The following is a 27,568-nucleotide window of genomic DNA, read 5'->3' as shown; positions in this document are numbered from 1 at the left end:
GCCCACCCGGTACACACTGCATGTAAACAGTCCCCGCCGGGAGGAGCCCCGGGACCGGAGGGAGCCGCGCCGTCCGGCCCCGCCGCCTGCCCGAGAGCCCGCAGAGCCGCGCGCTGCCCGCCCGGGAGGAGGGCGCCCGAGGAGAGAGGAGGGCGGGCGGGCGGCGGAGGGAGCGGGAGGCGGGCGGCGCGCGAGGAGGCTGAGCGAGCGGCGGGCGCGGCGGGCCAGGATGGATTTCCAGCAGCTGGCTGACGTTGCGGAGAAATGGTGCTCCAACACGCCCTTCGAGCTCATCGCCACCGAGGAGACCGAGCGCAGGATGGATTTCTACGCCGACCCCGGCGTCTCCTTCTACGTGCTGTGTCCGGACAACGGCTGCGGGGACAATTTTGTGAGTGCCGGGGGGAGGGACGGCTGCAGCGGGCGGGAGTGGACGCTTGGCCGCCTCCCTGCGCCCGAGCTGCCGCACGCCGGGGAGGCTGTGGGCGCGGGGTGGAGGCGTAACCGGCCCGGCGTGGCGGTGTCAGCGCTGCGTGGGGTGGGGGGGGCCGAGGGGGGTGGTGGGCAGGGGCGCCCTTAGAACCCGGGAGCCGGACTGGGGCGGGCTGTTTCGGGGACGCGACCCTGCGGCCCGTGCTTGGTGCTCGGCAGGGAGCTTCTGCCGAGCGTCCCCGCCGCTCACCAGCCCGGGCCGGGGCGCACGGACCATCCCGTAGGGCCCGGAGTCTCGAGCTTCCTACACCCAGGCGTCCCGTCGGGGTGAGGAATCCCGTTCCCCTCCCGATGCGCAGACACAACTCCTCGAGTTGTCCCCGCCCGGGAGAGCCCCCGCCCCCGTGTGATCCCCTGCGCTGCCGGTTTGGACACAAAGCCTCGGTCCACAGTAGCGATGCCCCATCTCCTGGACCTTCTTTGCGGAATTACACCCCGGATCTTAAAAACGCACACGCGCGTGCGCGCGCGCGTGCACACACACACACACACACACACACAGGCACGCCTATCCCCCCCTCTCCTATGCTTCCATTGCTCCTCTGGGAGCTTCCAGCGAGGTGCGCGGGGCCCGAGCACGTTCCGTCCGGCGGAGGCGGCGGCCGAGGCCCTGGCGAAGCCCCCGGGTTTTTCCAGATGAGGGGAACCCCCCTCCCCCACCCCACTCCCGCCCCGAGCTGGGAGGGACCGGGACCAGGAACTGCGGGGTCCACCTCTTCCACTTTGTATCCTGCGCCCACTTGGGATCTTGGCGCTGGCAGTTTAGGAAGGGGATGCGGCGGGCAGGGGAGTTGGGGTGGGAGGTGCTCAGAATGGGCGAGGATGGCGCTCCATGAAGTGTTTGTAAGGCCGGGGGAAAAAATAATGGCCCCCAAATGTAAGATGGAGGCGGCTGTGGGCTCGGGTTACTGTGTGGTCGCCGGCTGGAACCTGGATCTGGCGCTGCTGCCGCCCCTGCGGACCGAGGTGGGGCGGCGCCGAGGCGCGGCCTGGCGCTGGCCCCTCAGGTGGGGGAGACAAAGCCGGGCCCAGGTCCTGGCCGCCGCGCAACCCTGCCCGCCGCGGGAAGTTCGCAGAGGAGTTAGAGAGACAGCAGGATCGCCTTCCTTGGCCCCCGAGAGACGAAGGCTTGTGTGTGACTTGCCGGGAAGGCATGCCCGTCCCACCACCGGCACCCTAGCCCCACAGACGAGAAGAACACACCTGGGCCCCAGAGTGGGGCACTAGAAGAGAGATGCCTTGGGTGCCAGCCAGGTTTGAGTTCTGCCTGTATGACTCTGGTCAGATGCCTTCCGGCAGCTCAGTTTACACATCAAAAAAATGGGCATAATACCAGCACCCAGGTGATCCATAGATAAAACACCTAACCTCTGGGCAAAACAGCAAAGGTTCCTCAGAGACCTGGGCTTCCCCAGAGTTTAGAGCTTGTCTGTCTTTCTTAAGAGCCTCAATTTTCTCGCCTGTAAAGTGAGGTTAATCAGAACACCTCCATCACAGGGACTTGTGAAGAGCAAGTAAACTGTAAATATATGTAAGAACACTGTTACCTGTAGTTAAAATAAGTGTTATTTGTTATTGGGGGGAAATGGGAGATCGTTAAAAAGGGATTTACTCCACTGCAAACATGTGAGAAAACCCCAGGGTTATACTGGAAAGGGCACCAGTGTCCAACTAACTGCCACATTAGGGTTTGATTAGGAGTCCCTCCTAACCCTAGTCTGCCAAGTGGCCTTTCCCACTCCTTACTGTGTGAGATAGAGAAGAATCACCCAAGGTTCTGGATTTTATGGGGGAGAGTTCCACACAGCCTTCTTACTGGAACTGCTGGAGACATACCCAAAAAAATTACTCCATGGAGAACCATTGTTGAGAAACAGTATGTATATCACAACTTTTTTCAAGGCCATACAAAATATATTTTAAATGTTTTCCCACCTGTGTGAGTAAAATGCTTGAACATATTCACTCTCTAACAATTAAATGAAATAGATAAGGAAGAAAGTGGATGGAAGGAAAAAGTAATTCCTTGGGTAGATTGGAACATTCTTAAAGTTTCTGGAGGCCATAATGGACAGCATGCCAACCACCAGAGATTTCTTAGCCCAAATCTCTCCTCAGATCTGTCCCAGGCCAGGTTTGTCAAGCTGCCATTTGCCCCTAGTTAAAGGGACTCAGGCATGAAGTAAGTGTCCTGCCTCCGTCCTTTTCCTTTTCCCAGGAAAATCCTGTTAAGTATTAGAAGAAATCTGAGATGAATGGAACTCCCGTAATCCGAAGGATTTATTAACAATAAGAATATTTACATAGCTTTTCTCAATTTACAAAATGTTTTCACGTGACTCATTCATTCATTCATTTATTCATCAGACATTTATTGAGGGCTTGCTTTGCACCAGGCCAGGGCCACCTAGAATATAAATAGGATCTCTGCCCTCACTTTCCTGGGGCCATTCTCCCCATCTAAGGGGCAGTGTGGCACAGTGGTCAGACTACGTGGGCTTGCACCCCAGCCCCCATGTCTAACTGTGTGCACTGGGGAAAGTTCTTTAATCCCTCTGTGCCATGATTTCCACATCTGTAAACAGGGGAATGATAACATTAGTACCTTTCCAGCAGGCTTGTTTAGAACAGTGCCTAAAATAGGGGTGGTGTTATTAGTGACTCTCTGGCAGTCTCCATACAGCAATCACTCTGGATCTATTTAAAATATAATCCAGGTCATGACCTATGACTCTCCACCTCACCTAAACTGACTTCCTATAACTTTTGACCCTAAAACCTGAGCCCTTGCCCTGGCTTCAAACCCCCACACAGTCTGTCTCCTGCCACCTCTCTGACCTCATATTAGACCAGTCTTCCTCCTTGCTTACTGTGTTTGTGCCATGCTGATTTTTCTCGTCCTCAGACATGCCAAACTCATTCCTGCCTCAGGGCCTTTGCATTTGCTGTCCCCTGTGCCTAGAACATTCTTCCCCCACATCTTCGCATGGCTAGCTCCTTTATGCCATTCAGGCCTGGGAGAAAACTTCCTGACCACATATTCCCTCATCTCACCCTCTTTTATTCAAATCACAGCACTCATTAGTACTTTATACTCTCTTGTTTGTTTTCTGCCTTCCCCATGAGGCTGTAAGCTTCATAAGAGCTATCGCCTTATCTGTCTGATTTATCACTGGATCCCAGAACTTGGAGTAGTATCAGACCCGTGATAGGTGCTCAGCCCATGTGTGTAAGTCACTATCATACCACCATGCCTTCACCATGATAGTGAAGAAGGCAGATGTTAAATTTCAAGAATGCCAGCTTCAAAGAACAGTAACTACCACTTAATGTGCAATTGACTATGTATCAGACACTGTTCTTTGTGTATACAGTAGGTACTTTGTGTATATGTGCTTGTTTAATCTTAGTAATCCTACAAGGTCCTCTCTGTGATTTTCTCCATTTTACAGATGAGGAAACTGACACATAGCAAGGTGTACTAACTTTTCCATAGCTAATAAATAGTAGAGCAACTTGAACCATAGTCCTATACTGAAAACATAGCGTCCCAGGAATGACAGCTGCAAGGGTGGCTTCTTATTGGGCCTCACAAAAAGTCTGTGAGTTAGGTATGAACCCCATTTTGTAGGTGAGGAAACAGGCTCCACTGAAGGGAATCTATCCAGGACTATGCCTCTAAGAAATGACAGCCAGGACTTGAGCTCAAGCCCAGAGGCCTGTCATTTGCACCATGCAGAGTGTCAAGCCAGGAGCTCCAGAGGGCCTGGGGAACAAGGGCTTCCTTTTATTTTCCTTCCACTTTGGCAGCTCCTCGGTCCCTTGTGCACTGTTTCCTCTTCTCATCTCGCAGGCCACCCTGTTCACACCATCCCTTTCCGCACTGCTGCCCTGATTCAGGCCTGTCTCTATGGACAGTGCACAAGGTCAGCTCCTGGGATAAAACGAAGCTGCCTTTGCCCTCTCTGTTGGGCAGTCGGGGACAGAGCCAGCCCTGGCTTGCTCTACAGGTGCGACAGGGAGGGGCCGAGAGCTCACAGACAGGTGGCATGCTCCCTTCTGCCAACACAGAAGGTCCGGAGGGTTTCGTCCGGCTGCAGGAGTGGGGTGTTGGCATCCACTAAGGTACCAGCTGGACAGACGGGCACGTGTGCAAGCTCTCCTGGCCATGGCAGCACCAGCTGCTTTCCGTCCTTGTCGTAGGCCAGGAGAAAGGAGTTCTAAACCAAGAACGCTGCCCTGTGGCTCCCTGGCGCCTGGGTGCTCATGACTGGAGAAGGGGAGGGCTGCCTTATTGTCCTATTTTTTCTGCCAACCCGTCAAAAACATGTTTGGATCTAAAATTTGGTACAGTTTATCCCTCCTCGATGTGAAAACAAAGATAGCAGTTGTCACTCTATTGAAGAAAAAAGGCTCTATTTATAGAAGGACCATGTGATTTAATTTTAAATGTGTGTATACATATATTTGTATATATTTTCCCCCCATTTTTGTTCTAGGCATGTCTCTATTCTTAACTATGTGACCAAATAACAACGTTTTCATTTTGGAGAAGAAAACAGAACTTGTCTAAATGAGATTGCATCACCTCATGTGGTGGGACAGTGGAGAAAAAGCACCTTCTTGTCCAATTTAAACTCACCCTCAGTTTCCTCCTATGTCAAATGGGGATAATCATACCTATATTACGGTATTATTGTGGCGATTAAATGAGAGGTCGTGGTAACTGTAAAGCTTACCACAATGGCTGTGCGTTATTCATATAGAGATTCTTTAGGGGAAAGCGTATGTCTTTAGTATATTCATAAAGTGGTCATCCTGAGGAGAGTGAAGTTATGCTAATATGAATTTCAACAGATGGGAAGAAGCACTCTGGGCTCCTGCTAAATGAGAGGCAGTCCGTAGGCTATCCCCTATCATCTTGCTAACCACACTGTATTATTATTTTCTGTGACTTACAAATGAAGGAGCTGAGGCTCAGGTTGAATGTGTGCTCACCTCTGTTGATATCTTGGCTTTGCCCCTTGCTCTCTGTGTGACCACAGACAAGTTGCTTAACCTCTCTGAGCTTCAGTTTCCTCCTTGGTAAAACGTATCAGTGGCCGGCACAAAGAGCAGGTCATAGGTATGGCCAGCCACACTCTTCTTACCCTGTGCAGAAGTATTTTGGGGGGGATGAGATGGCGTGTAGCTTTTCTCTTTTAGCATCTCTTCAGTGGACAGCAGTCAGTTTTGGGTTAAGCCACACTAACTCAAAATCGACTCCCCGGTACTAATGATGGCAGAAACCCCACACGGCAGTCCTACAGTGAAAAGTGAGGCCCCTGGCAATGAATTTTCACTCCGATGACTGAGTCCAGGGAGGAGAAACAGGTGTGTTCTTTGCCCCCCCAGCCACCCCCCACTCTGGCCTAAGCACCAGGAAGCCGAGCGCCATGCCCGCAAGTGTTAGAACAGTAGGAGCACACAGACTGTGCTCAGAAAGATATTTGCAGGATTGAATTACCATAGTGGTCTAAGACCATTTTTGGATGAGCTGGGTGTTCTCATCTATACTATAGAAAACAGAAAGGTGTTCATTTTCCTGTGTGCAGATGCCACGGTTCTAATGTCTTAAGCTGGACAAACTTTGATGCTAAACTCTGGTCCAACTTAATGACAGAAGGGCCACAGATGGCCTGTTCTAAAATCAAAGTTCTCATCAGGGATTTTCATCCCCGCCCCCAAATATGATTCGTCGAAGTTCTGCTCTGGTTCTGGTTCTCACAGTGTGGGCCCCAAACCAGCAGCATGAGCAGCACCCGGAAACCGGTTGGCAATGCAGATTCTTAGCCCTGCTCCTGGCAGTTGTGTCTTAATAAATTGAGGGATGGGGAAGGGGGGGTGTTATGGTGCTTGCTGAAGCTGGAGGACCACTGCTGTCCTCTCCTTCAGAAGCCTTCCCTTGGTATTCCTCCTATTATAAGGTGCCTTAGCTCTCACTGCATGGTTGGAAAGTCAATACATTCTGTACCTAGATTTATATTTGCCAGAGAGTTACATTGTTCAAAGGCACAGGTTCTCTGACCTCTGCTATAGTTTTTTCATGGCCAAAGTGGCTGTTTGGTTGAATTTCCAAGTCGGAGTCATTGTGGACACACCCGGTGGTGCAGGGTTCTGGGTCTTCAATCACCCATTTATCTTTGTTTAAGACTAGACCCCAGGATCTGCTTTCAGGAGCATCAGCCCAGCCACCAGACATTCTGTCTGCCCTCTCCGGGTTTTAGAATGGGCCCCTCTCTTTTTCCTAAGAAATGACCCTCAGTCCATCGCCTGTTCTGAAGAGCTCATCTGTTTTTTCCGGGGGCACTGCCTCGGGCCACTGATGGAACCTCCTTCTCTGCATAGGCCTGTAGAAAGCCATAGAGGCAGTCTGTGTCCCATCCACAGCAAAGGGCCAGGCCTGTTTCCCTGGCACTGTTGGTCCTAATCTCACTTGGTTTTATATTCTTCTCCTTCCATTGTTTTCTCTCTGTCCTTATTTTCCCAACTACAGACTCTTACCTTGTCTTTTATGGGTCTTTAATGACTGCCTTGATTCATTTCGGAAGGAAACAGTTTCAATAAATAAACCTGAATACTTTCTGTGATGAGCTCCTGTGGGTATGAAACAATTAGCATTAACTAAGGGATGTCCTTTAAGCGGCCACGAGCACCTGAGTTGGTCTGACTCCAAACCCCACGCACCCTTGTGTTATCATAGGGGCAGGGATTTGCTTAAAACTTTTTTAAACCCACAAAACCAACGCAACTGAGAGTTAGACAGCCAAATCAAGGAGATTTAGGCAGACTAGACAGAAGGTTCTTTAGCAGGTGGTAAGTCTTCCTGCTCCAAAATATATTCATAAGTCAGCAACTCCGGAGGCGGAGCAATGAAAATTGTGGCCTGAACACTCTCCTCACGAGGTTAGAAATGCCCTAGAGACACTTAGAGAACCTGTCTGATTTCCAAGCAGTAGTGGATATGAGGCAAGTCTGTTGCCTGAGTGATATACTTTCCTTAGTTTACTTTGTAATTTAAAGCCCAAATATACTTTCAAAAGTAGATATCCAAGGTTCTCATAGCTACACCGACTGGTGAATGAACTAGAACTCAGGTTGCCTTGGGCACTGTTCTCCGTGAAATCACAGTAGGCGTCTCATTTGCTCACCACGTGCCCTTCGGCTTGGGGCAGGTGGAAAGCCAGCCCATGCCCTTCCTCTCCCTTCTCCTGCCCACACAAAAGAGGTGAGAGGGTGCTTACGCCCATCGCCCACCATTTATTGAACATCCACTGCATGCCAGCCAGGCACAGTGCCAGGCACTTAATGAACTTTTTCCTTTTTCTCTAATAGTTACAGGCCTAGGAAAGGCAGGATTATAGTTTTCTATTGTGCGGTGCTGGATATTAATCCCATCTTTCACTTGGTTAAGAATTTGAAACATGCTGGACCTTTAAAAAATGTGAGCACGAAAATGGGTGCTGAGCAGAGCTTATATGAAAGCAGGACTTTATTGTTCTTGCTGAATCCCTGCCGCTTGAGAATGAAGTGTGGTGATGGATCTAAAAGCACTTTGTGCTATTACACTTTTGTACAATGTAAGAGACTATTACATAAGTGGCATTTCGGTGGCTCCACAACTGTAAGGGTCTCTAATTAATAGGGAATTGAGTTTGAGCTATTGTCTAAAGTTAGGGAATCTAGAAGTTATCTTTGTTAGGTCGGGGCAGAAGTTCCTCCAGAAGTCTGCTGGAATTAGAGCAGTGCGTGTGTCAGAAATGGAACTTTACTTCTACAAAACACAGATAATTTGGGGGGGAAATGGCACATTAGCACCTAGGTAGTCTCTTGGACCTGAGCAGTATTTTAAGTCTGTAGGTCCCGTTCTTAGAAATGCTGCCAAGGAGAAGGAAGGAGGTGAAATGTGTTTCTCGAGTGATTGACATAGAACTTTCTAGGGTGATGCCCTAATCATTGTATTAATGGAAGGGAGCAAGGGCGTGCTTGGCATAGACTATTTCTCCAAATAGATCTCGTCTCCTGCTGCCTCGTTTCTGCTCCTTGCTTTAATTTGCCAGCTGTCTTCCTCCCTCCCACGCCACTACACTTTTCCACCAATGGTGGAGCTGTCATGGATTGGTCCCCTCTAAACAGTGACTCTCGGTCGGATACCCTGACGTTACCCTGGTAGCCCAGGGCCTCTCCCTAGCTCAGAGATGCCGAGCGGGCGGGTGGGGGGGTTCTGCACTTGGGATCCCTCAAGCCTGTTTCTTGGGCTTATTCCAGATCTTTGAACATTTTGGGAGAGACTTGTCTGGTCTTCAGGAGGTGCTAAAACAGATATCCTCATGCGGGAAAACAAACAAACAAAAAAAACCAAACCTTGTCTAGCCTTAAGAAAAAATACACCCTAAAACCGGTCTCCTCTTGGTGCATGTTACCATTGGGAAGCAAGCCCTCTTGGAGCATTTGTAAAGAAGGTGAGCTTTCAGAGAGCCTTTGCTTCTCTATGACCCCGGCAATGGCTTTTCTGGGTGTTCTTGTAAATTCATTTCATTTTTGTTTTGTTTTCATTCATTTCATCTTAAAGTAAATATACCATCACCCCCACTCACAGGCTCATCTGAGTAAAGAATGTCTCATTGCAAGTTAGTGGTTACAAACTATGCTTAATTAACCCCTCAGCTATAGTTGAAAGCGAGGTTAGAGATCCTGCAGGCTCTTGGTTCTTCCTCCCTGCTGCTTTAAAATCCCCCTTACCCAGCTCAAGAAGGACTGTGGAAATTGTGGGTGGGGGACTATTGATCCCCCCGCCTTTTTTGCTACTGCTGAGCAGATCTGCTGGAGAATTGAGCAGGTGAGATTATGGATGGAAAGCACAGGGATTTTCTACGGGGTAGGCATTTTCTCATCCCCTTCAATGCAAGCGAATCAAGAATGAGCATCAGAATTTTACTTGGGAACAGAGGCCTTCAAATTTCTGTCATTCAAAAAAAAAAAAAAATCTTTTGGGCTTTTCGAATTTCACACTGAGGGTAATGACTGTGTGTCTTTTTTTTTTTCCTCCCCTCCCCCCGCCCCTGGCTGTGGGCACATAGCACGTGTGGAGCGAGAGCGAGGACTGCCTGCCTTTCTTGCAGCTAGCACAGGATTACATCTCCTCCTGCGGCAAGAAGACGCTCCACGAAGTCTTGGAAAAAGTCTTCAAGTCTTTCAGACCTGTAGGTGCCTGCTTGGCTTCCAAAGCCATCTTGTTTTCTACAGTGATTGTGCTCAGAATTACAGGGACGGTGGGGAAAGTGGGCAAAACCTGGGATGACTAACTGTTTTTCTCTTGTCTGCTTTGTGGCTTAAAGATAGCAGCGAGGGGAAGGAGGGAGAGGGCGGGGAGGGAGGGGGGAACGGGATGTGACACAGCTGTTTGTTGCAGGAATGATGGTTATTTCTAGCATCACTTGAGAATCTCTGATAGGGTGGGAAGCAGACAGCCTTGATGAGACTTCTGAGTATTCCTGCTCTTGTCCAGTAGACTTAAGGCCAGAATGCTTGGAAGCGCCGTGGAGGTTCTCTTACCATAGTGAGGCCTATATTTGGGGAGCTGCCGGAAGGCTATATACAGGATGTGCTTCCATGTCTATGGGTACGGAGAAGGATGAAAGTGGATACTGGTTGTGTTCTTCTCTCTTTTTATAAACTCTCTAGTAGAGAGCTTGCTTTCTGCCCGCCACCCACCACCCCCCCTCCGCCCCACCCCAGTGTAGGATTTAAGAATCTATATATCCGGGGCTAGCTGACAGTTTGTTTTCATTCTAGCTGAAAAACGTGTAAAGTGAATTCTCACCCCTATTTTGAAGATGACCTATTTCCCTTTATCTTTACTGGGAGGTAAAGTCACATTACTGGTGTCATGATACTCCTCCCCGCCCCCCCTCCAAGTTCAGTTCCCTGCCCACCATAAATTCTCTACACCTTCAATGATACTCGCTCTAGAATTTTTTTTCAGATCTTTTAAAAGAGTATCTACTTCTCTGTTGCAATTTTCAAGCTTGCCTTTCAGTGCTCTGAACATAGTGGGCATGATTGCATGGTCGTGTGAGAGACTATCTGACATTCCAGTATTTTAAGGTTTGTAAGTCTGTTTCGTTGCCTTTTGTTTCAGCTGGCTCTTACTCTTGGTATCTGGTCTCTTTGCGTCTTGGATTATCTCTGTGTACTGGTTATAGTATTTGAAAATGTGTATTTAGGAGTAAATCGAAGTCTGAGATGATGGTACCTTCCTCCAGAGGGGATCTTGATCTGTTTCTGCTGGGGCTTGGGAGGCCCTATCAGCCTGAGATCACCTTCAAACAATTTAAGACATGTGGTTCTTAGAACTCTCCAGGTGATGAAAAACCAGGCTGCACATCTGCTTTCTAGTCCATCCTTGTCCTGAGAGCTGTCTTATTAGTCCATTTAGGCTGCTGTAACAAACTATCAGAGACTGAGTGGCTTATAAACAACAGCCATTTATTTCTCACAGGTGCAGAGGCTGGGAAGTCCCAAGATCAAGGTGCCAGTAGATTTGGTGTCCAGTAAGGGCCCACTTCATAGACAGACAGCTGTCTGTTCGCTGTAACCTCACATGGTGGAAGGAGAGGGAGATGTCTCTAGGGCCTGTTTTATAAGAACACTAATCCCGTTCATGTGGGCTCCACATTCATGACCTAATCACCTCCCAAAGATCCCACCTCCTAATACTGTCCCCTCAAGGGTTAGGATTTTAACATGTGAATTTTGCAGGGACACAAACATTCAGACAATAAGAGGTCTTTGGGATCTCAGCTTAAAGTGGGGATGGCTTATCACGGTGTGCTCCTTTGGAAGACCCTGGGTTTGACTTTGGTCCCCCTAGCTCTTAGAGTAGGCCAGGAATGCAGTAAAGTTTCTAGCTGTTTCTTTCTAGGTCAACAGATGCTCTCAGGACAAAAGCAGCTTTTTATGTTTACCTCTCTAGGTTCTAATTCTTCAATATATTTAAGAAGGCATTTTTCACATTTAATCCAGCTTTTTTAGTTCTCTGAGCAAGAGTTGGTCCCAATCACTCAATCCACCATTACAAGAAATAGAATTTCAGTGGCTTTTCTCACTCTCTCTGATCTGTATCATTTGTCTAGCCAATTTGTTTTTTCTTTCTTAATTTTCTAAGCCTGCTTGGCTCATTCAGAACAGACTCGTGACTGAAAAGTACTGATCTATCCTTCATGCATTCCATATATATTTATGTGTACCCGACTACTCTGTTCCAGCACTTAATTCAAACAGATGAAAATCTTATCCTTATATTCTAGTGGCGGTGGGGGAACAAGGTAAATAAGTCCAGCACATAAAGTATTAGTGATAAGTGCCAAGGAGAAAAAATGGGTAAGTCGGGGTAAGGCAGTAAGGAGTGTCAGAGGTACTGGATTTTTTTATTAGGAGACCAGAGGAAGCTTCACTGTGAAGTTCACATTTGAGTATGACTTGAAGCGTGAATCATGAGGAAATCTAGGGGAGAGCTTTCCAGGTAGAGAGAACAGCAAATACAAAGGCTGGGAGGGGGGCGGAGGTGGGTGGGGAGAAGAAATCAGTGTTCAGGGAATAAGGAGGGGCTTATGTGGCCCGAGTGGAAGGGTGGTAGGGAAGAGCAAGAGAGGAGCCTGAGGTATTTCAGGGGTTTGCAGGTCACAGAAGGATTTAGGTTTTACTCTGGTGTGACGGGAGCCATCGGAGGAGTTTGAGTGCAAGAGGGATCCGGCTTGGGGTGCCTGGGTAACTCAGTCGGTTAAGCATCTGCCTTTGGCTCATGTCATGATCTCATGGTCCTGAGATCAAGCCCCGTGGTGGGCTCCCTGCTTGGCGGGGAGTCTGCTTCTCTCTCTCCCTCTGCCCCTTCCTCCGCTCCTGCTCTCTCCCAAATAAATAAAATCTAAAAAAAAAAAAAAAAGCCAGAGGTATCTGACTTCACATTTTGAAAAGCTCCCCCGTGACCAGTTGAGAATAGGCAGCAAGGGGCGGGTGGGAGCAGGGGACCAGTGCGGAGGCCGTTGGGTCGCACAGGTGAGAGGATGAGGGTCACAGTGAAGGTGGAATGAAGGGGTCAGACTCTGGACTTGCTGGCGGGGCTACAAGTGGGGAGTGAGAAAAAGAAGGCAAGGATGATCCAGAGTTCCTTGCCCGCGCAATGAAGGGAATGGTGCTGTCCTTTACTGAGATGGGGGAGGCTGCAAAAGGAATAGTTGGGCGCCCATACTACCAGGAGCTTGGTTTGGGGCACGTCACTGTCAGAAATGCCTATTAGACATCCAAGCAGAGATATCAAAGTAGGCAAATTTTTTTTTAAAGATTTTATTTAGTTCCTTCACAGAGAGAGACACAGCGAGAGAGGGAACACAAGCAGGGGGCGTGGGAGAGGGAGAAGCAGGCTTCCTGCGGAGCAGGGAGCCCAACATCAGGCTCGATCCCAGGACCCTGGGATCATGACCTGAGCCGAAGGCAGATGCTTAACGACTGAGCCACCCAGGAGCCCCCAAAGTAGGCAAAATTTAAAAAAAATTGAACCCCCCCAGGAGCACCTCGTGGCTCAGTCGGTTAAGCATCCCACTTGATTTTGGCTCAGGTCATGATCTTGTGGTCCTGGGATGTAGCCCCCCCGCCCCCCCGCAAGGCTCTGTGCTCAGTGGGGAGTCGGCTTCAGATTCTCTCTCCTCCTGCTCACTCTCTCTCTCTCAAATAAATAAATAAAATCTTAAAAGAAAAATTGAACCCCTCAAGTCTTAACCAGAAAAAAAATCTATTCGCCAATGAGATCCACTTTGCAGCTGGTGTCCTCATGGGGGTTGCATTCATGGCCCCACCACCTGGTTTTCTTCCTGCGCCCCTTCTCCTGGATGGCAAGCAAAATTCCTACAGAATTGGCCTCATTGGAGAAGGCGAGCTCCCTCCAGAACTCGTTTTGCTGTTTTTCTTTACCAAGAAGACCTGGCCGCGTTTCGGCAGCCAGGCAGCCACACGGAGAGGGAAAGAAATGAATGCAGTCCAAGAAAATCCAGGTGCATAGCTGAACGCAAGTGGGTTGTTTGAACATTTTCTTTCAGATTCTGCTGCCGCGTGCCCTGGAGACACACAGACTTGATCTGATGTCGGACTTCCAGGGTCCCCTTCTAGAGCAGAGCCTGACATTCTAGGCAGGGCTGTGCTCCCCAGGAGAGGAGGCTCCCCGGTACAGCGCCCCTCTGGTGGGGGAGTTGATAATGTGCCAGGCGCCCTCTGGCTGGGCTATTTTGCCCCTCAGGGAGAGGCGGGTGGGAGGGCCGGGCAAGGTGAAGTGCAGGCAGGGCTTTGGGTTTCCCTCAGCCAGGATGTGCCCCAGGTTGGATGATTCGAGGAGCATGACAGCCCACAACAAGGACCTTCTGCTGGAGGTCCACAGGAAACTTTCCCCGCTCTCCTCCATTCACGGGTGTGGTTCCTCCCACTGCTGCTATTTGTCTGTTGGTTTCATGTAAGGGAGCTTTGTGTTTAGAAATAAGACCCAGAGGGGCACCTGGGTGGCTCAGTCGTTAAGCGTCTGCCATCAGCTCATGTCATGATCCCAGGGTCCTGAGATCGAGCCCCGCATCCGGCTCCCTGCTCAGCGGGGAGCCTGCTTCTCCCTCACCCCTCACCCCGCTTGTGCTCTCTCTCTCTCAAATAAATAAATAAAATCTTAAAAAAAAAAAAAAAAGAAGAAGAAGATCCAGCACAAGGGCTTGCCCAACTTTGCACACTGTGCTTTCCCCCTTCTCCTCTCGTGTGTGCCTTCCCCCCACCGAAACGAGCAGTATCACAGTCAGAGTCCTCCCCCGACACATAAAGAAATCTGTTGTTGGATTTGAAAAGCAAAAAAGGTTTTTCTTTTCCTTTTTCTCCATCTCACTCCTCCTCTTTTTTCACTATTTCTTCATTCCATTTTCAACAAAATATATTGATCATTTGCTATTTGCCAAACACCACTTTGGAGAGTGAGGAGCAGGATGCAGTGCCCAGTTCTTGCCCTCGAGGAGCTGACTTTCTGGTGGGAGAGACAGCCGCGAAAACATACGTGTTACAAGGCAGAGTCCAGACACTCTCCTAGATACTGTGCAGAATTAGCAAAGGAGTTCCATTCCCCGCTGTGCTTACTCCACTTTGGGGAAATATTTCCTAAGAGGACGTTAGTGACCTTGTACCGCAGGGTGTTGTTGGTAGTCTCTTTACCTAGTTGTGGAGGCTCAGGATATTACATGTTGAGGAACCCAAGCTTGGTGGGCAGGCCGCTCTGGCACTTGCTGGCTGTGTGACCTTAGCCAAGTTACTTAACCTCTCTGTTTCTCATTTTCTTCACTTGTATAATTAGGAGACAAATGATGATCGTTCCCTCAGGGATCTATGAAGATCAGGTGATGTGGTTCTTGTCAAGTACTTAGTACACTACACAGGCTCAGCACTGAATGAATGCTGGCAGTGATCTGGACGGGATGAGCACACGAGGCAAAATACTGTTGGGAAGTGAGTAGGCCTTAGTGAAACCTTTTGCAGGACTCTTAGATTTTTGTTGGAGAGAGAAAACAATTGCTAAGTGATTTCCACACACGCTTTCAACATGTGATTTCAACACATGATTTCAACAGAAGCATCCAGCTAAGGTAAGGGATTTTTAAGGAAGTATTATTGGGGTATTATAGGCAGAAGTTTATCAACACTGGTTTTGGCAAAATAATAAACATCCACATTCAGTACCTCATCCATGCACCTCGCTGGTTAGAGGCTGGTGCTGCAGAGAGGACAGAAGCAACCATCCCCTAGAGGGGCATATGAGCAAAGAGCCTCTGGGCGACGGGCTTACGGCTGATACTTTTTTTCTTCTTTTCTGTATTTCCTAAATGTTCAGTGTTGTCACAGAAAACAGTATCAGAAACTATGTTGTGTTTTTTTTCAAACCTATATTGTCTACAGTGTGTAAGAAGGGCTAGGGGGGCGCCTGGGTGGCTCAGTCATTAAGCGTCTGCCTTCGGCTCAGGTCATGGTCCCGGGGTCCTGGGATCGAGCCCCGCATCGGGCTCTCTGCTCCGCAGGAAGCCTGCTTCTCCCTCTCCCACTCCCCCTGCTTGTGTTCCCTCTCTGCCTGTCTCTCTCTGTCAAATCAATAATAAATAAAATCTTTAAAAAAAAAAAAGAAGGGCTAGGAATATCAGATGTGAGTGGGCTCACCGAGGAGCAAAGTGCCGGGCAGTGGCTTCCTGAGAAGCTGAGACCTGGAGACATGGCAGGATCCAGACGGGCTCAGAGGGGAGGAGAGCTGGCCAAGAAGGAAGTCCAGAAGGGCCCATCATGGCTCCGGGGCTCAGAGTCCTCAGAGATGCCCCCTGGGTGGGGGAAGGTGGCTCAGCCCTGCCCTGGCCTGTCGGGCTCCCCTGCCCTTGTGGCCTCCAGCAGGTCACTTGACCTCAGTGTCCCCATCTTTAAAACGGGGGTCATGCCTGTCTTGCTGTCTTGTGGATTCTTGCGGAGCTTCAAAAGCAGACTAAGAGTGCAAAGGACTATCAGAGCCCGTTCACACTGCTGAGGTTCGTCTCAATTTCTGGTTCCCTGGGTGAATTCATGACTCTGGATGCAGCCGGGCAGCTTCCCTCCCAGAGGGACACACCTTTGGCTCCTCCTCCAGGGGCCTCCCAGCTTGGACCTCGTTCCTGCTGGAACGTCCTATCCAAACGTACCTGTATGTAAATGACAGCGCCGAGCAGGCTGTCGCTGGCATCCGTGAGTGGGCAGGTTTCTCCCTGACATGCAACCAGTAAAGGCCTCAGAGACACCCATCAAGAGCCTTGATAAATGCGAACTGGAGAATCACTGGAGTCTTACATTTTTCTTGTTTAAGTGGCCCTTGGTTGACAATTGCTGGTCATCACATGATTGAGCTAGGTAATAAAATAGCGGTTATGGATCTAACTAATGGTGATTGTGCCATTTATTTTTTTCCTCAGTGTTTTCATATCTTTTATTTACTGACAACTGAAAGGCTTCCCCTCGTTAAAAAACAGTTCACAAGAGAAGAGAGAGCTCACTGTTTCCAGTTGAGCTGCAGAATCGAACCTTATCATTGCCCTTTCAGTTTCTCTCAAAGCTTTATTTTATTTTATTTTATCTTGGACTATTACTCCTCCTCCTCTTACTAGCGCTGTGGACATTAGGGTCGTGAGGCATCTGTTATAATAACATTGTGTGCTGTTCGGTTGATGTTGCTTTGATGGCCCTACGTGGAGTTAGAGCCCATGGTTCCCCATGTTTTCTTGCTCTCTTTGACCCTGGTCCCCTCCCTGGGGTTGCTGTTCCAGCTCCATGTTTTTTCTCTCAAAAAACAGACACTTCTTTCTACCAGCAAAATTCCCCTAGTTCTAGCTCATAGGCCTGAGCAAGATTAATATTTTCAGTTTACCAGTAATGGGTGAGGAACCAGGGATTAAACCCCACAGGAAAACCCTTTGTGACCCAGAAAAAGTCCAGTTCTTGCTTCTACTCTTATCGTCTGGTTAAGAGCCTGGAAGAAGAGAAAGAATCCACCTGTGGGAAGCTGCCCCAATGGGTCAGAAAGTCTGATAAGAAAAGATTATGCACTCATGTGGGTTTTAGTAAAAGACATTGAATGTTGATAAGCTTATCATAGCTTTTGTTTTCTGCTCACGTATGAAATTTCAAACATGTGTGTATTTTAGGAAATACAATGGCTCCTGAAAGTAAGAGAGTACTTACTCGTCTTGCCCATTTGGGTCTTATATCCATCTTGCCACCTACCCCTTTTTTCTCCTTTTTTTCGGACTGACTGACCAGGATCTCGTTGTAGGTTTCTTGGTACCCCCAGCATCATTGATCATTAAGATAAACAGTGGCAAATTCCCCAAAGCTCTAGGGTAATACTTAATATCCAGAGTATGTTTTTGGACCAGTGTATCCCCATCACCTGGGAGCTTGCTAGAAATGCAGAATCTCAGGTCCCGCCTGAGACCAGCTGAATCACAATCTACATTGTAAGTAGATCTCTGGGTGAATCACATACATAGTAAAGTGCTCCAAGGAGTCCTCTGGAAGGAGCTTCCAGGGACCTCTGAAGTCATAAGACACTTGCTAAAAGCACCCTAGCTAATTGTGCCCTCCAAAGCAGAGACGTCCTCTCCCTTTCTTCCATAGACACACTCTAGCTCCCTGTGCTGAGCGAGGGCCACCTTTGGAGACAGCAGATGCGAAATGCCAACTAAATGTGTCCTCAGCTAGTTTACCCCACTTTCTCAAAGACCTGGAGTGAGTCCTGAAGATCACTGATATTCTCCTGGGTCTAAAGAACTTTCATTCTCAAGCATTGGCATTTCTACCTTTCAAGTACAACCCTGTTTGGGTGGATGGGCCCCAGAAGTTTTTATGTGATCATAAGTTGCCCAAAGGCACCTTCATGCACAGCAAACCCCTGGAAATGTCAACACCATTGTTCAGGGTTAGCATAAAGATTTTCCAGTCAAGTGAAAAAATTTTACTGAACAGAATTAATGATTATGACTATTAAAGTAATTTAAGTATATCAGATAGGATTTCTTGGCCTGTATCCTTTTCTTTATAAGAATGTATACATGCAGTAAAAGCAAGAACCCCAGAATCCTTACCAGTCTGTCTGTATTCCTGTGTTTGGCATATCTTCTTGACTCTTAAAAATTTGGATCCAAGAGCGCCTGGGTGGCTCAGTCAGTTAAGCATCTGACTCTTGATCTCAGCTCAGGTCTTGATCTCAGGGTTGTGAGTTCAAGCCCCACGTTGGGTTCCACGCTGGGTGTGGAGCCTACTTTAAAAAAAAAAAAAAATGGATCCAGAAGTTAAATGTCAACTTAACCTGCCATAGATGGGACTAAAGACAGAGGTGGGAATGCTGGGTTATTACTTGTCTGTATAGTATTCTTTGCAATCCCAGGCAAATTATAGTTCTAGTGCTTTTTCTGTTCTCCTCTGTGCTTTTCTCAATTGTACATACTTTAAATGTAGACATTAACGTTGCGCATTGAATTTTTTAAAGGGTGTGTTACTCAGTAGAAGACATTGAAGCCTCCAGCTGTAGGAACAGCCCTGGCAGCTGGAAAGGAATCTCCCGGGTACCTGGTGGGTGAGGTTGTAGTCTGTGATCTGATGGCCTGGGTTTGAATTCTGGCTCTGACGCTAAGGGACTCTATGCAACTTACGCAGCCTCGCTAGGTCTTATCTGTAATAGGGGGATAATACCTACCCCATAGGGCTGTCATGAAGACTAACGGAATTAGTATATGTAAGGCTGCCTAACTCTGTGCCTAGCAGACAGTAACATAACCAATATTAACTATCATTATTAAATCTGAAGTATGACCAGGTTGATCAGTTGAATGGCACGCTGGCTGTAAGTCTGAGAATCAAGTGAGGAGGCTAATAGAGTTGAGTTTCTTACTCCTCTTCCTGCTTGTTGTATACTGATTAACAGTGAGCTTGTTCAAAAGCAGCACAGTCGAAGGGAGAGGGAGAGGCAGGGGCTGGAGGCCGTCTCCCCTTGAACAACTGAACTGCTGTGCTTTAAAACGAGAAGCCAAGATAATAGGACCTAACTCACGAATTCACCTAAGGCTCTACAGCTTGCAGCCCATGGCCACATTCACTTTCTCATTTCCTCTCCGTAGTTTCTCTGGACATAGAGCAGGTGTCATGGTTCCCACTTTACAGAGAGGGATGCTGAGGCTCAGCAAAGGGAGTGGCTTGGCAGAGGTCCCCAACTAGAGCCCTGGCTTCTGGATACCGGGTCCAGTGCCTTTTCCACACAGCCTCTCAGTGAGTCTGCAGACCCTGCACTATGATGCCTTGGAAGTGGGGAAGGCCAGAGAGAACTGCTTCTGTTCTTTCGTCCTCCTGGAAGGGTCAGGAGTGGGCAGTTCTGGAAATCGCATCCCAGGGAAGGGCCTTACACGTGCTGATGCTCTAGACCTGAAACTATGTGCTTTGGGTTCACAGCAAAGGGAAGGTGGGGAGCTAGGCAGAAGAGAAGTGGTAATGGTTTCATACTTGGCTGACTGGGATCTCTTCTACAGAGCACCCTAAGCCAAGGAGAGGAAGGGTGTTGAGGGGTACCTATGGTTGGGGCCCGTGTGAATTACTCAAGTGTATCATGAAAAAGAATAACCAGTGGTATGTGTCTTTAGGACAGGACGGCAGTTGTGTAGATGTGTGCCTCGACTGTCCTCTCTTTACCCATGGCTGCATGGCGAATTGACCACTGAGCCTTGGAATCCTCAACCCAGGGCTCCAGACAGCCGCTACCCCTCAGATCTGTTAAGTGAGAGGGAACCCATTGGCCATTCCTCTTTTAAGGGGTATCCCTTCAGTGCAGTGAGGAGTCACATTTATTGTTGAATTAATGCGTCCTCTGTTGGCATCTAGGTGATTCTGGTGTTCTCGGTAGGGGCAACAATATTTCTTGTTTTATCAGCAATTTGAATATCATCACTCATTCGACACTTTCACCTTGCTGTGTCACCAAGCAGCTCTTCAGATAAAAAATGGAACATCAAAATACTCGCCATCTGTGTTCGTTGTAGCCATCTTTTCTCTCTCTTCAGAGACGAATGTTATCTTGTGCTCATTCCACCAAGATGTGAGAGGGTGACAGCAGGAGGAGAAAGGGGCTTCTCGCTTCCCCCAAGCACACACGAGATTGCTCCACACTGTCCAGGCTAGCGGAGATGCGCTCCTCCCTCCCCACCTCTCCGAGTCAACAGTGGCCCTTTGAGACAGCTGCGGTCCTCTGGGCTCGAAGGGGAAAGCGTGTGTCTACAGCTGGTCATGCCTGGCTTGCCAGGCCCCATGTAGAATATGACCAAGGGCCTGGCAGATGATCTTGTCCGGAGTGTGTTCATAGGGCTCTGGGAGACCCGCAGGAGTTGGGGTTGGAGAACTTCAAGGGAAAAGCATTATTTCGATTGGGACCTAGGGTTTCCTCATGTCAGCATTTGGGCAGGGGATGGGAAGAAGGGGAGGGGTCGCAGGGCACTGGGGAGGCAATGCAAAGCAAACAGAATGGTCCATCTTACTGTAGGGGCTTCAGGCAGTTAGCTTGGGTCCCAGGGCCATTCAGTGAAGTTGCCTGAAAGTGACCAGTCGAGGGGGCCACCATGTGAGAATGTCAGGGCCACGCGCAGACTAAATCGGATGGAGGAGCTGGCTTTTCATTCATATTGATCGGGCCCAGCAAACGGCACTTCGTTTCCAAGCAAAGACCAATCAGTGCTTTAAGAAAATGTTTCCTGGGTATTTGTTGTGAATTTCCCCGATGATAATTAAAGAGCCTTTGGAAAATTTTACAAAAAGATAAAAAGGAAAAAATTTACCCATAACCACGCTGCCTGAATCAATACTCTTAAAATTTGGATGTATCTCATTCGAAGTCTTTTTTGCTATGGAGCTGTGTATAAATTTTAAGAAAATCTGTATCGTAATGAAAATGCAGTTTTTACCATGCTCTTTTTACACTTATGAGCATGTTTTTATATCAAATTACTCAAAATTCTATTTTAAATAGGTATATAAGATCCCATTTTACAGATGCACTGTAATTTAACCAAAAAATTAAACATTTCAGTGGTTTTCACATTTTTACATATGTGTTATAAATACTAGCAGCACATGTTTTTTGGGAAGAAAATATAGAGGGGGATAGATTTTTGACATCTTGATGGAACAGTCAGTACTGTTCATTGTACTACGGCTGACATCCCGTGTGTGTGTGTGTGTGTGTGTGCGCGTACATATTATATTATTCTACGTTGGTGGTCTGTGGTGCCATGTTTTGATACTTAAAAGTAGAGAGTCTCCAGGCTCCCCAATAAAACCTGGCCCTTTGGGCACCAATCCATTGAAGGATTGACATTTCCCATCTAATATGTTCATAAAAATAGTTGTAGGGATGGTTGACTCCCGTGGGAAATCCACAGCTGCTGTGCTAAGTCCTGTTAAATGCTGTTGAATTTAGATCCGATGTCTTTGGTTATCTTGCTGCCCACGGGCCATTTGGCACTCATGGCTGGTTCTCTTCTCTCTCCTCTAGTTACTGGGGCTTCCGGATGCAGACGATGATGCGTTTGAAGAGTACAGTGCAGATGTGGAAGAGGAGGAGCCCGAAGCAGACCACCACCAAATGGGGGTCAGTCAGCAGTAACCTTCTGAGGACTCCCACCTGAGAAGGAGAGTGAACCCCCTGGTACCTGAGGTGGGGTTGCGTGTTCCTGGGTTAGCATTTTTGCATTAGCACTTCGAAACAGGACGTCTGACTCCCAGCATCCAAATTAAAACTAGGTACCTTTTTATTGACCGCAAAATATCTGGGATGAGCTTTGCTCAGAAGTGACCTGAATTTTACTCCCGTTTCAGTGGGTTTCTATGGGGTTGTCTCGGTAGCCTTTGCCATTTTGAATTTAGAGTCCATTTTGTGGCTGACTGTTCTCTCTTGAGTTTGTGTTGGAGAACTAACATTACCTGACTCGAATGTAGAGAACTCTGAATGTATTAAGGATATGTTTTGAGTCCTCAAAGGTGACATTATTGAGGGAAAGCATGACAGAGAAGAAATGCAGTCTGCACTTTTTATGTACTTTTTAAATGTCCATGAGTGAAGGAATTTGCTTATAAAGCATGAGTTTTAATATCTAGTCATTAAACGGCACAAGTGCAAATACAAGGGCAGAAAAGGATAATCACTTAGCTTTGGATGAAGAGGGGAAGAGAGGCAGAGAAGCCTTTGTTGAAGTGTTCTGCCATTACTAAGTTACCTGGATAGATAGCAGCTGGTTCATGGTTAGTATAAACATTACTTTGCATGTTCAGTTGTTTTAAAACATGCTAATTCCAAAGCCTCTTTTGAAATCTAATAGTGGAAAATATCAATGGGGTGATGAATGATTGATTTCTTTAAAATCTCTATAAACTGTCCCACATATGAAATGAAACATTTACATTCTCTCTTTATAACCGGATGGCAACTTGTTAAATCATGAAAACATTCAGAATCCAAGTGCCACTTAAACTTTGAAGCCATAGATAAATTTAATGGGGGAAATAAACCAGGATAAAATTTTTTCAAACATATGATGGAATTCTTTAATTTCTTAATTTGTCTTTTATTCCTTAAAAAAAAAAAAGGTCAAGAAAAGGATCCCACTGTATAATTTATTTAAAAAACTGTAATCAAGTCCTTGGAGGGACCTAACTGTAGTGAATTTTTAAAGCGATATGAAAGTGGGAATCTTGCAGTCGTGGGTTAGCTTGGTTCAAATGGGAAGTTTCAATGATCAAAATACTAAGACAACTCACAGAAACAGCTACTTAATAATTGGAAACACTGTTGTCATTACTTAGCCAACAAATACTTACAAGGGAAGTCCTTTGTAATGCTAACGTGGAATTATTTAAAGTATTCATTTTCTTGGACCCTTCTGGATCTCTCAAAGCGGAATGCCTCTTTCACAACCCTTGACTAAACATAGCATCTGGGGCGGGAATGTTTTTAACATGCATACACATGCCTGTTAGGTTGTCATAGTTTGGGACTTTAAAAAAAAACAACAAAAAAACAGCAGCAGCGGGCACAGAGTTTCTGGGAGTCTTGTGTATCTTCCAGGCATGTCAGTATTAACCTGGTGATCTCTCCATTTTCTGCTTGATTGATTGGTGCCATGGAGAGTGTGGCTACTTGTGGTAGAACAGGGTACTGGCGTTTTAAGTCATGGTGGGGAACGTACAGTGGTTTCCATCCATGCTTCAATACCCACATTTTTTCTTTTCTTGGCAAAGCGTATTGAAGGTTAATTTCAAGTGAAATGAATTTCCTTCCGAGTAGCCTATTCCCACCGCAAACCTTGATGTTTCATCCAGCGGGGTGAGCATATTCTGTGCTTTGCTCCCTTGCCTGTGTCCCCATTGGCTCCGTACCTGAGCGCAGGTAGTTGTGAGCTGCATTCTGTAGATAGCACTCGGGTTTGGTAACCTCTGTTTTAACACAATAGGCTGAAAGAATGACTTCTGCCACTGGGATGAAGAAGCTTGACTAGCTTGCTCCATTTGAAGGTAAACTGGAATTTTATACATAGAGGCTTAAAAGCTCAATTTACATATGTTTGCAAATGGAACGGACATTAATATAAAATGTATTTTATGAAAAAGCGTTTAGGCTTTGACCAAATGCATTTTGGTATTATTATGTTAATGTTCTATTTATAAAGATTGAACTGAGATCAACTCAGCCATTCAGTGGGCTGAGGAGAAATCTCGTCTTTTTTCTGCCCCAGGGGTTGAGGATAACAGTACTGTGTGTTGCTTACTTTCATGGCAAAACCCCAGAAGGCATTAGCAAATCGCACCGTTTCCTCCAAAACTTCCTTGTTTTCTGACGGTGCACCGCCCCGGCTGCCCTTGCTGCGGCACATGCCCGTGCCCGCGCTCCCTCGCACCGGCCGTGGGTTCGCTGTTCGGCTTGTGTGCGGCCTTAAAGCTCGCCTGGCGCAGAGCTTCCCCCCTCCCATGGGCAGTGAGGCGGGCAGCCGGCAGCCGGCGTTGTTTGGGAAGAGGTTCCGTGGTTTGACAAATTCCTGACTTTCACAAACAGATAAACACTTACAAAGAGGCAGTGTGGTGCGGTGGGAAGAGCATGGCCCCGGGAGTTGGGAGAGAGACTTGGGTTCCAGCCCTGGCTCTACCAGGGACTGCGTGACCTTGGGCAAGTCCCCCAGCTCCCCTGAAACAAGGGCTGTTTGCCCTTCCTGCTTTCACCACTGTCGTTCCATACCTGCCTTATGGTGTGTGTGTACTAAGAGCAACAGTCAAGGAAACTTTTAGGGAAAGGAGAAGGAAATACGTTTTGAATCTTGCCGGGAGGCAGTCCTGAGCATGCTGGCCACAGGACTACCTTAGAATATGTTTCTGCTGGTCTGTGAGTGTCCGGACCCCCTCGAGCCTGATCCTGAGGGGCTGATGACTTCCGGTTCCTTAGGCGGAGGACAATGTCAGGCCTCAGAGATGCAGAGGCAGACTTGTCGCAGAGGTGCAAGCTCTGTCTGCTGAAGGCGTGGCTTTCCCTTGTGCCCCGACAGACTGCGGCTTTGGAAGTGGAGTGAGTTTGCATGAAGAAGAGCTGGGAGAGAGTGAAAGAGGAGTACTTTGACTTTCTGTCATGTCATCCAGGAGAGAGAACGAGGAGTGAAAGAGAGAGACTGTGTGTGTGCGCGAGAGCGTGTGAGTGTGTGTGAACGTTGGGGGGAGGGGGATGACTGATGGCCTGTTGATCCCTGTGGGCCAGCCGTGAAGTCCTGCCTGTGATAACCTTACCAAACCTTGATCCTGGGTTTGAGTGAATCACAGAGACATTTTTCTTATGGCCGCCTAGTCACTGGCTCTGCCTGAGAGTCATACTGAGCACACTTTGGGGAACCGGAGGATGAGTTAGGGAGCGAGGTGGGACCCCACACGACACCCGCCACCACTCCGGCTCTGTTACACTCACGTCTCCCAGGCTCGTAGCAGTACGTAGGACTTTGGGTTTTTTTCTTTTTTTTATATGACTAGAACATGAGAAGTCTCATATTTAGAAATTTTCCCTGTGTCCTGGTGCCAGAATTAGGTTTCCGGGGTCCTTAAGTGAAAAATTTCTCTCCTCTCATGGCTACTGTCATTTTTCACATACAAATGGAAACTTTTCCTCCAGCACAGCGACATCTCTAAAGATTGTGTCTGTCTCATAAGAGCACAAAGTGTGTGGACCTCGGGGAGCTATGCTTCCAGAGCATCGCTGGAATTTATATTTTAGAAATCTACCTTGCATATTAAAATTCACAAGTTGGGAAACTGATATGAACAAATCTGATTTCCCACGGTTCAAGAGGCAGGAATAGGAATAGGCAGGACTTACTCTGGGGTGGGAGGAGATGAGAAAGGGAGAATGGGAGAGTTAGGGTCTAATTCTTTTAAAAAAGAGAGAAAAAAAGAAGCCGGAAGACAGGTATTATGTACGCGACAGGAGAACTGTTTTCACGGCTGTTCCGCTAGGAGCTGGCTTTCCTCAAAGGGGCTGCCTGCACGTTGAGAGGCAAGGCCCGTGTTGGGGATGGATTTGTGGCTCTACAGATGCCCCACAGCCAAGGACACAGCAGGTGTCCCGCAAATCTGGTGTGGTTTCCCTCAGTAAACCCGCTGTCGGCCAGAGAAGCCCGTCTTTCCCAAGTGCGACCACATCTGCGGGCTCCAATCACCTGGCAGGTGGCAGGTGAACCAGACTTGATCTTGCTCTCAGTGTGGTTGAGGCCATGGGTCAGGAATGCCCTCGGGGTCTGGGCGGCAGAGCCCGCCTACTCCACTTGCTTCAGGGCTGTAGAAAGAGCACAGTTAAAACTCAAGTGGATCACAGATCCCTCTTCCCTATAGCGACTGTCAACCCCAAAGAGGGGCTCTGCCTGCTAGTCTTCAGATTACCAGAGAAGCCTAACATTTTTATTTTTTATTTTTTTTTTGAATGAAACATGAATCCTCTTCCACAAAGAGCCAATTAGTTATCTTGGTTTTGTGACACCAGGTATGACCTGAAAGGCTGCAGTCTTTTAGATGTTATTTAGAACATCTACAACTTGCCGGGATGCCCGTAGCCTCTGGTGTCCATGGCAACGTGGGGTCCGTGGTAAATATCTATAGCTCCCGTCCCCCTGGGTAAATTGTTAAATAAGATGGTGTCGTTGATATTTTTATTTAAATTTGTATTACAAAAATAGAGGACCCATGAGCATCACATGTTAGAAGCCTCATTTACGGCATTGTGTGGCTGAATAGACCCAAGCCGTTGAAGGCAAGCGCCAAGCCTCATCAAAATAAACACTTCATTTACTAAGAACTGTATTCAAGTGATTCAGGCCCACCGAGAAAGCAGATAGTCTGTTCTTTGCACAACTGCCTTTCCCTGGTTCTTTCTTTTGTTTTTGTTTCTTAAGAGTCATTTTTTACATTTTTTACTCTGAGTACCTTCTGATAGCCAGGCAGATAAAGACGCAGCAGTCCTGCGTACACACGTCACCTTTCTAGAGGAGAAAGCAAATTGTCAGTTCTTGGGAAAATTGGAAACGATCTGTGAGCCAGCCTTCGTTTGTGTATGAGAGCAGAGTTGAGCCATCCATGTGAGAAGCAGAATCAAGGAACAGTTTTGGGGTTCTTTTTCCTTAGGCAAAAATGTTTCATGCAGGGTGTGGATGTTTTCTTTGCCTTTATATTTCCTTTCCAAGAAATCTCTTGTAAATGACAAAACTGTGAAATGGGTTGCCAAAAAAATTGTTGCCCTTTGTTTTAGATGCCTCAAACAGTGTAAATCCTAAACTGAATCCTGTCCACATCTGCTCCATCCTCCCTCCCCAGAGAGTGAGGATCTCATCCACCAATGTAATTACCATACGCTTGCTATTAAAGAGCCTTCCAAACTCTGGTGATGTTTGCCTCTTTTTTACTCCGTCCACAGTGTTTGGTCCAGAGGGTGTCTCATGGGATACAAACGAGGGACAGAGAATGCGGACCGCCAGCTAGTTCTGCGGTTGTCTGTGTTGGGGTTGGGGGTGGGGGCGGCCAGGGGGGGAGAGAGGGAGGAGGTCGTTTCGGGAACCACTGACATGGTTCAAATGTTAGTAATTGAAGACATTCACATATCTGTTCTGATGTGGCTGCTAGTGAGTGATTTCCCAGCCTTCCTTCAAACCAGTACTTGAGGTGTGTATATGAGGAGCCTATTTTTTCTCCCATAGGGAGGTGCCATGTGCATTCTGTGGCACCAGTTAGAAAGCTGTGGTCACTCTGTGGCAGTGTGACACAGTTTCCCCATAACTGTCCTCCCAGTGATTGTTATTCAGTAAACAGTGGCATCTAAAGAATAAATCAGGAGTTGGTGGTAAGTCCCATTATTTGATTAAGAACAAGTTTCTTTCCCCAAATGAATAGGTCTCCG

The 27,568-nt window shown here is 47.7% G+C and overlaps 1 protein-coding gene across 1 annotated transcript; it reads left to right on the top strand.

The window, feature by feature from the left end:
• MTURN (maturin, neural progenitor differentiation regulator homolog) lies at positions 1–27,055 on the top strand. Its single transcript, XM_006736841.3, has 3 exons — positions 1–391; positions 9,612–9,734; positions 21,650–27,055. Exons 1-3 carry the CDS (start codon positions 230–232, stop codon positions 21,758–21,760), a joined length of 396 nt encoding a protein of 131 aa, XP_006736904.1. The 5' UTR covers positions 1–229; the 3' UTR covers positions 21,761–27,055.
• Positions 27,056–27,568: the final 513 nt, after the last annotated feature.

Source organism: Leptonychotes weddellii, chromosome 12 (assembly GCF_054177405.1).
Source record: "Leptonychotes weddellii isolate Sample4059 chromosome 12, ASM5417740v2, whole genome shotgun sequence".
NCBI classification, from domain to species: Eukaryota; Metazoa; Chordata; class Mammalia; order Carnivora; family Phocidae; genus Leptonychotes; species Leptonychotes weddellii.
This window is presented reverse-complemented; position numbering and strand designations above follow the sequence as displayed.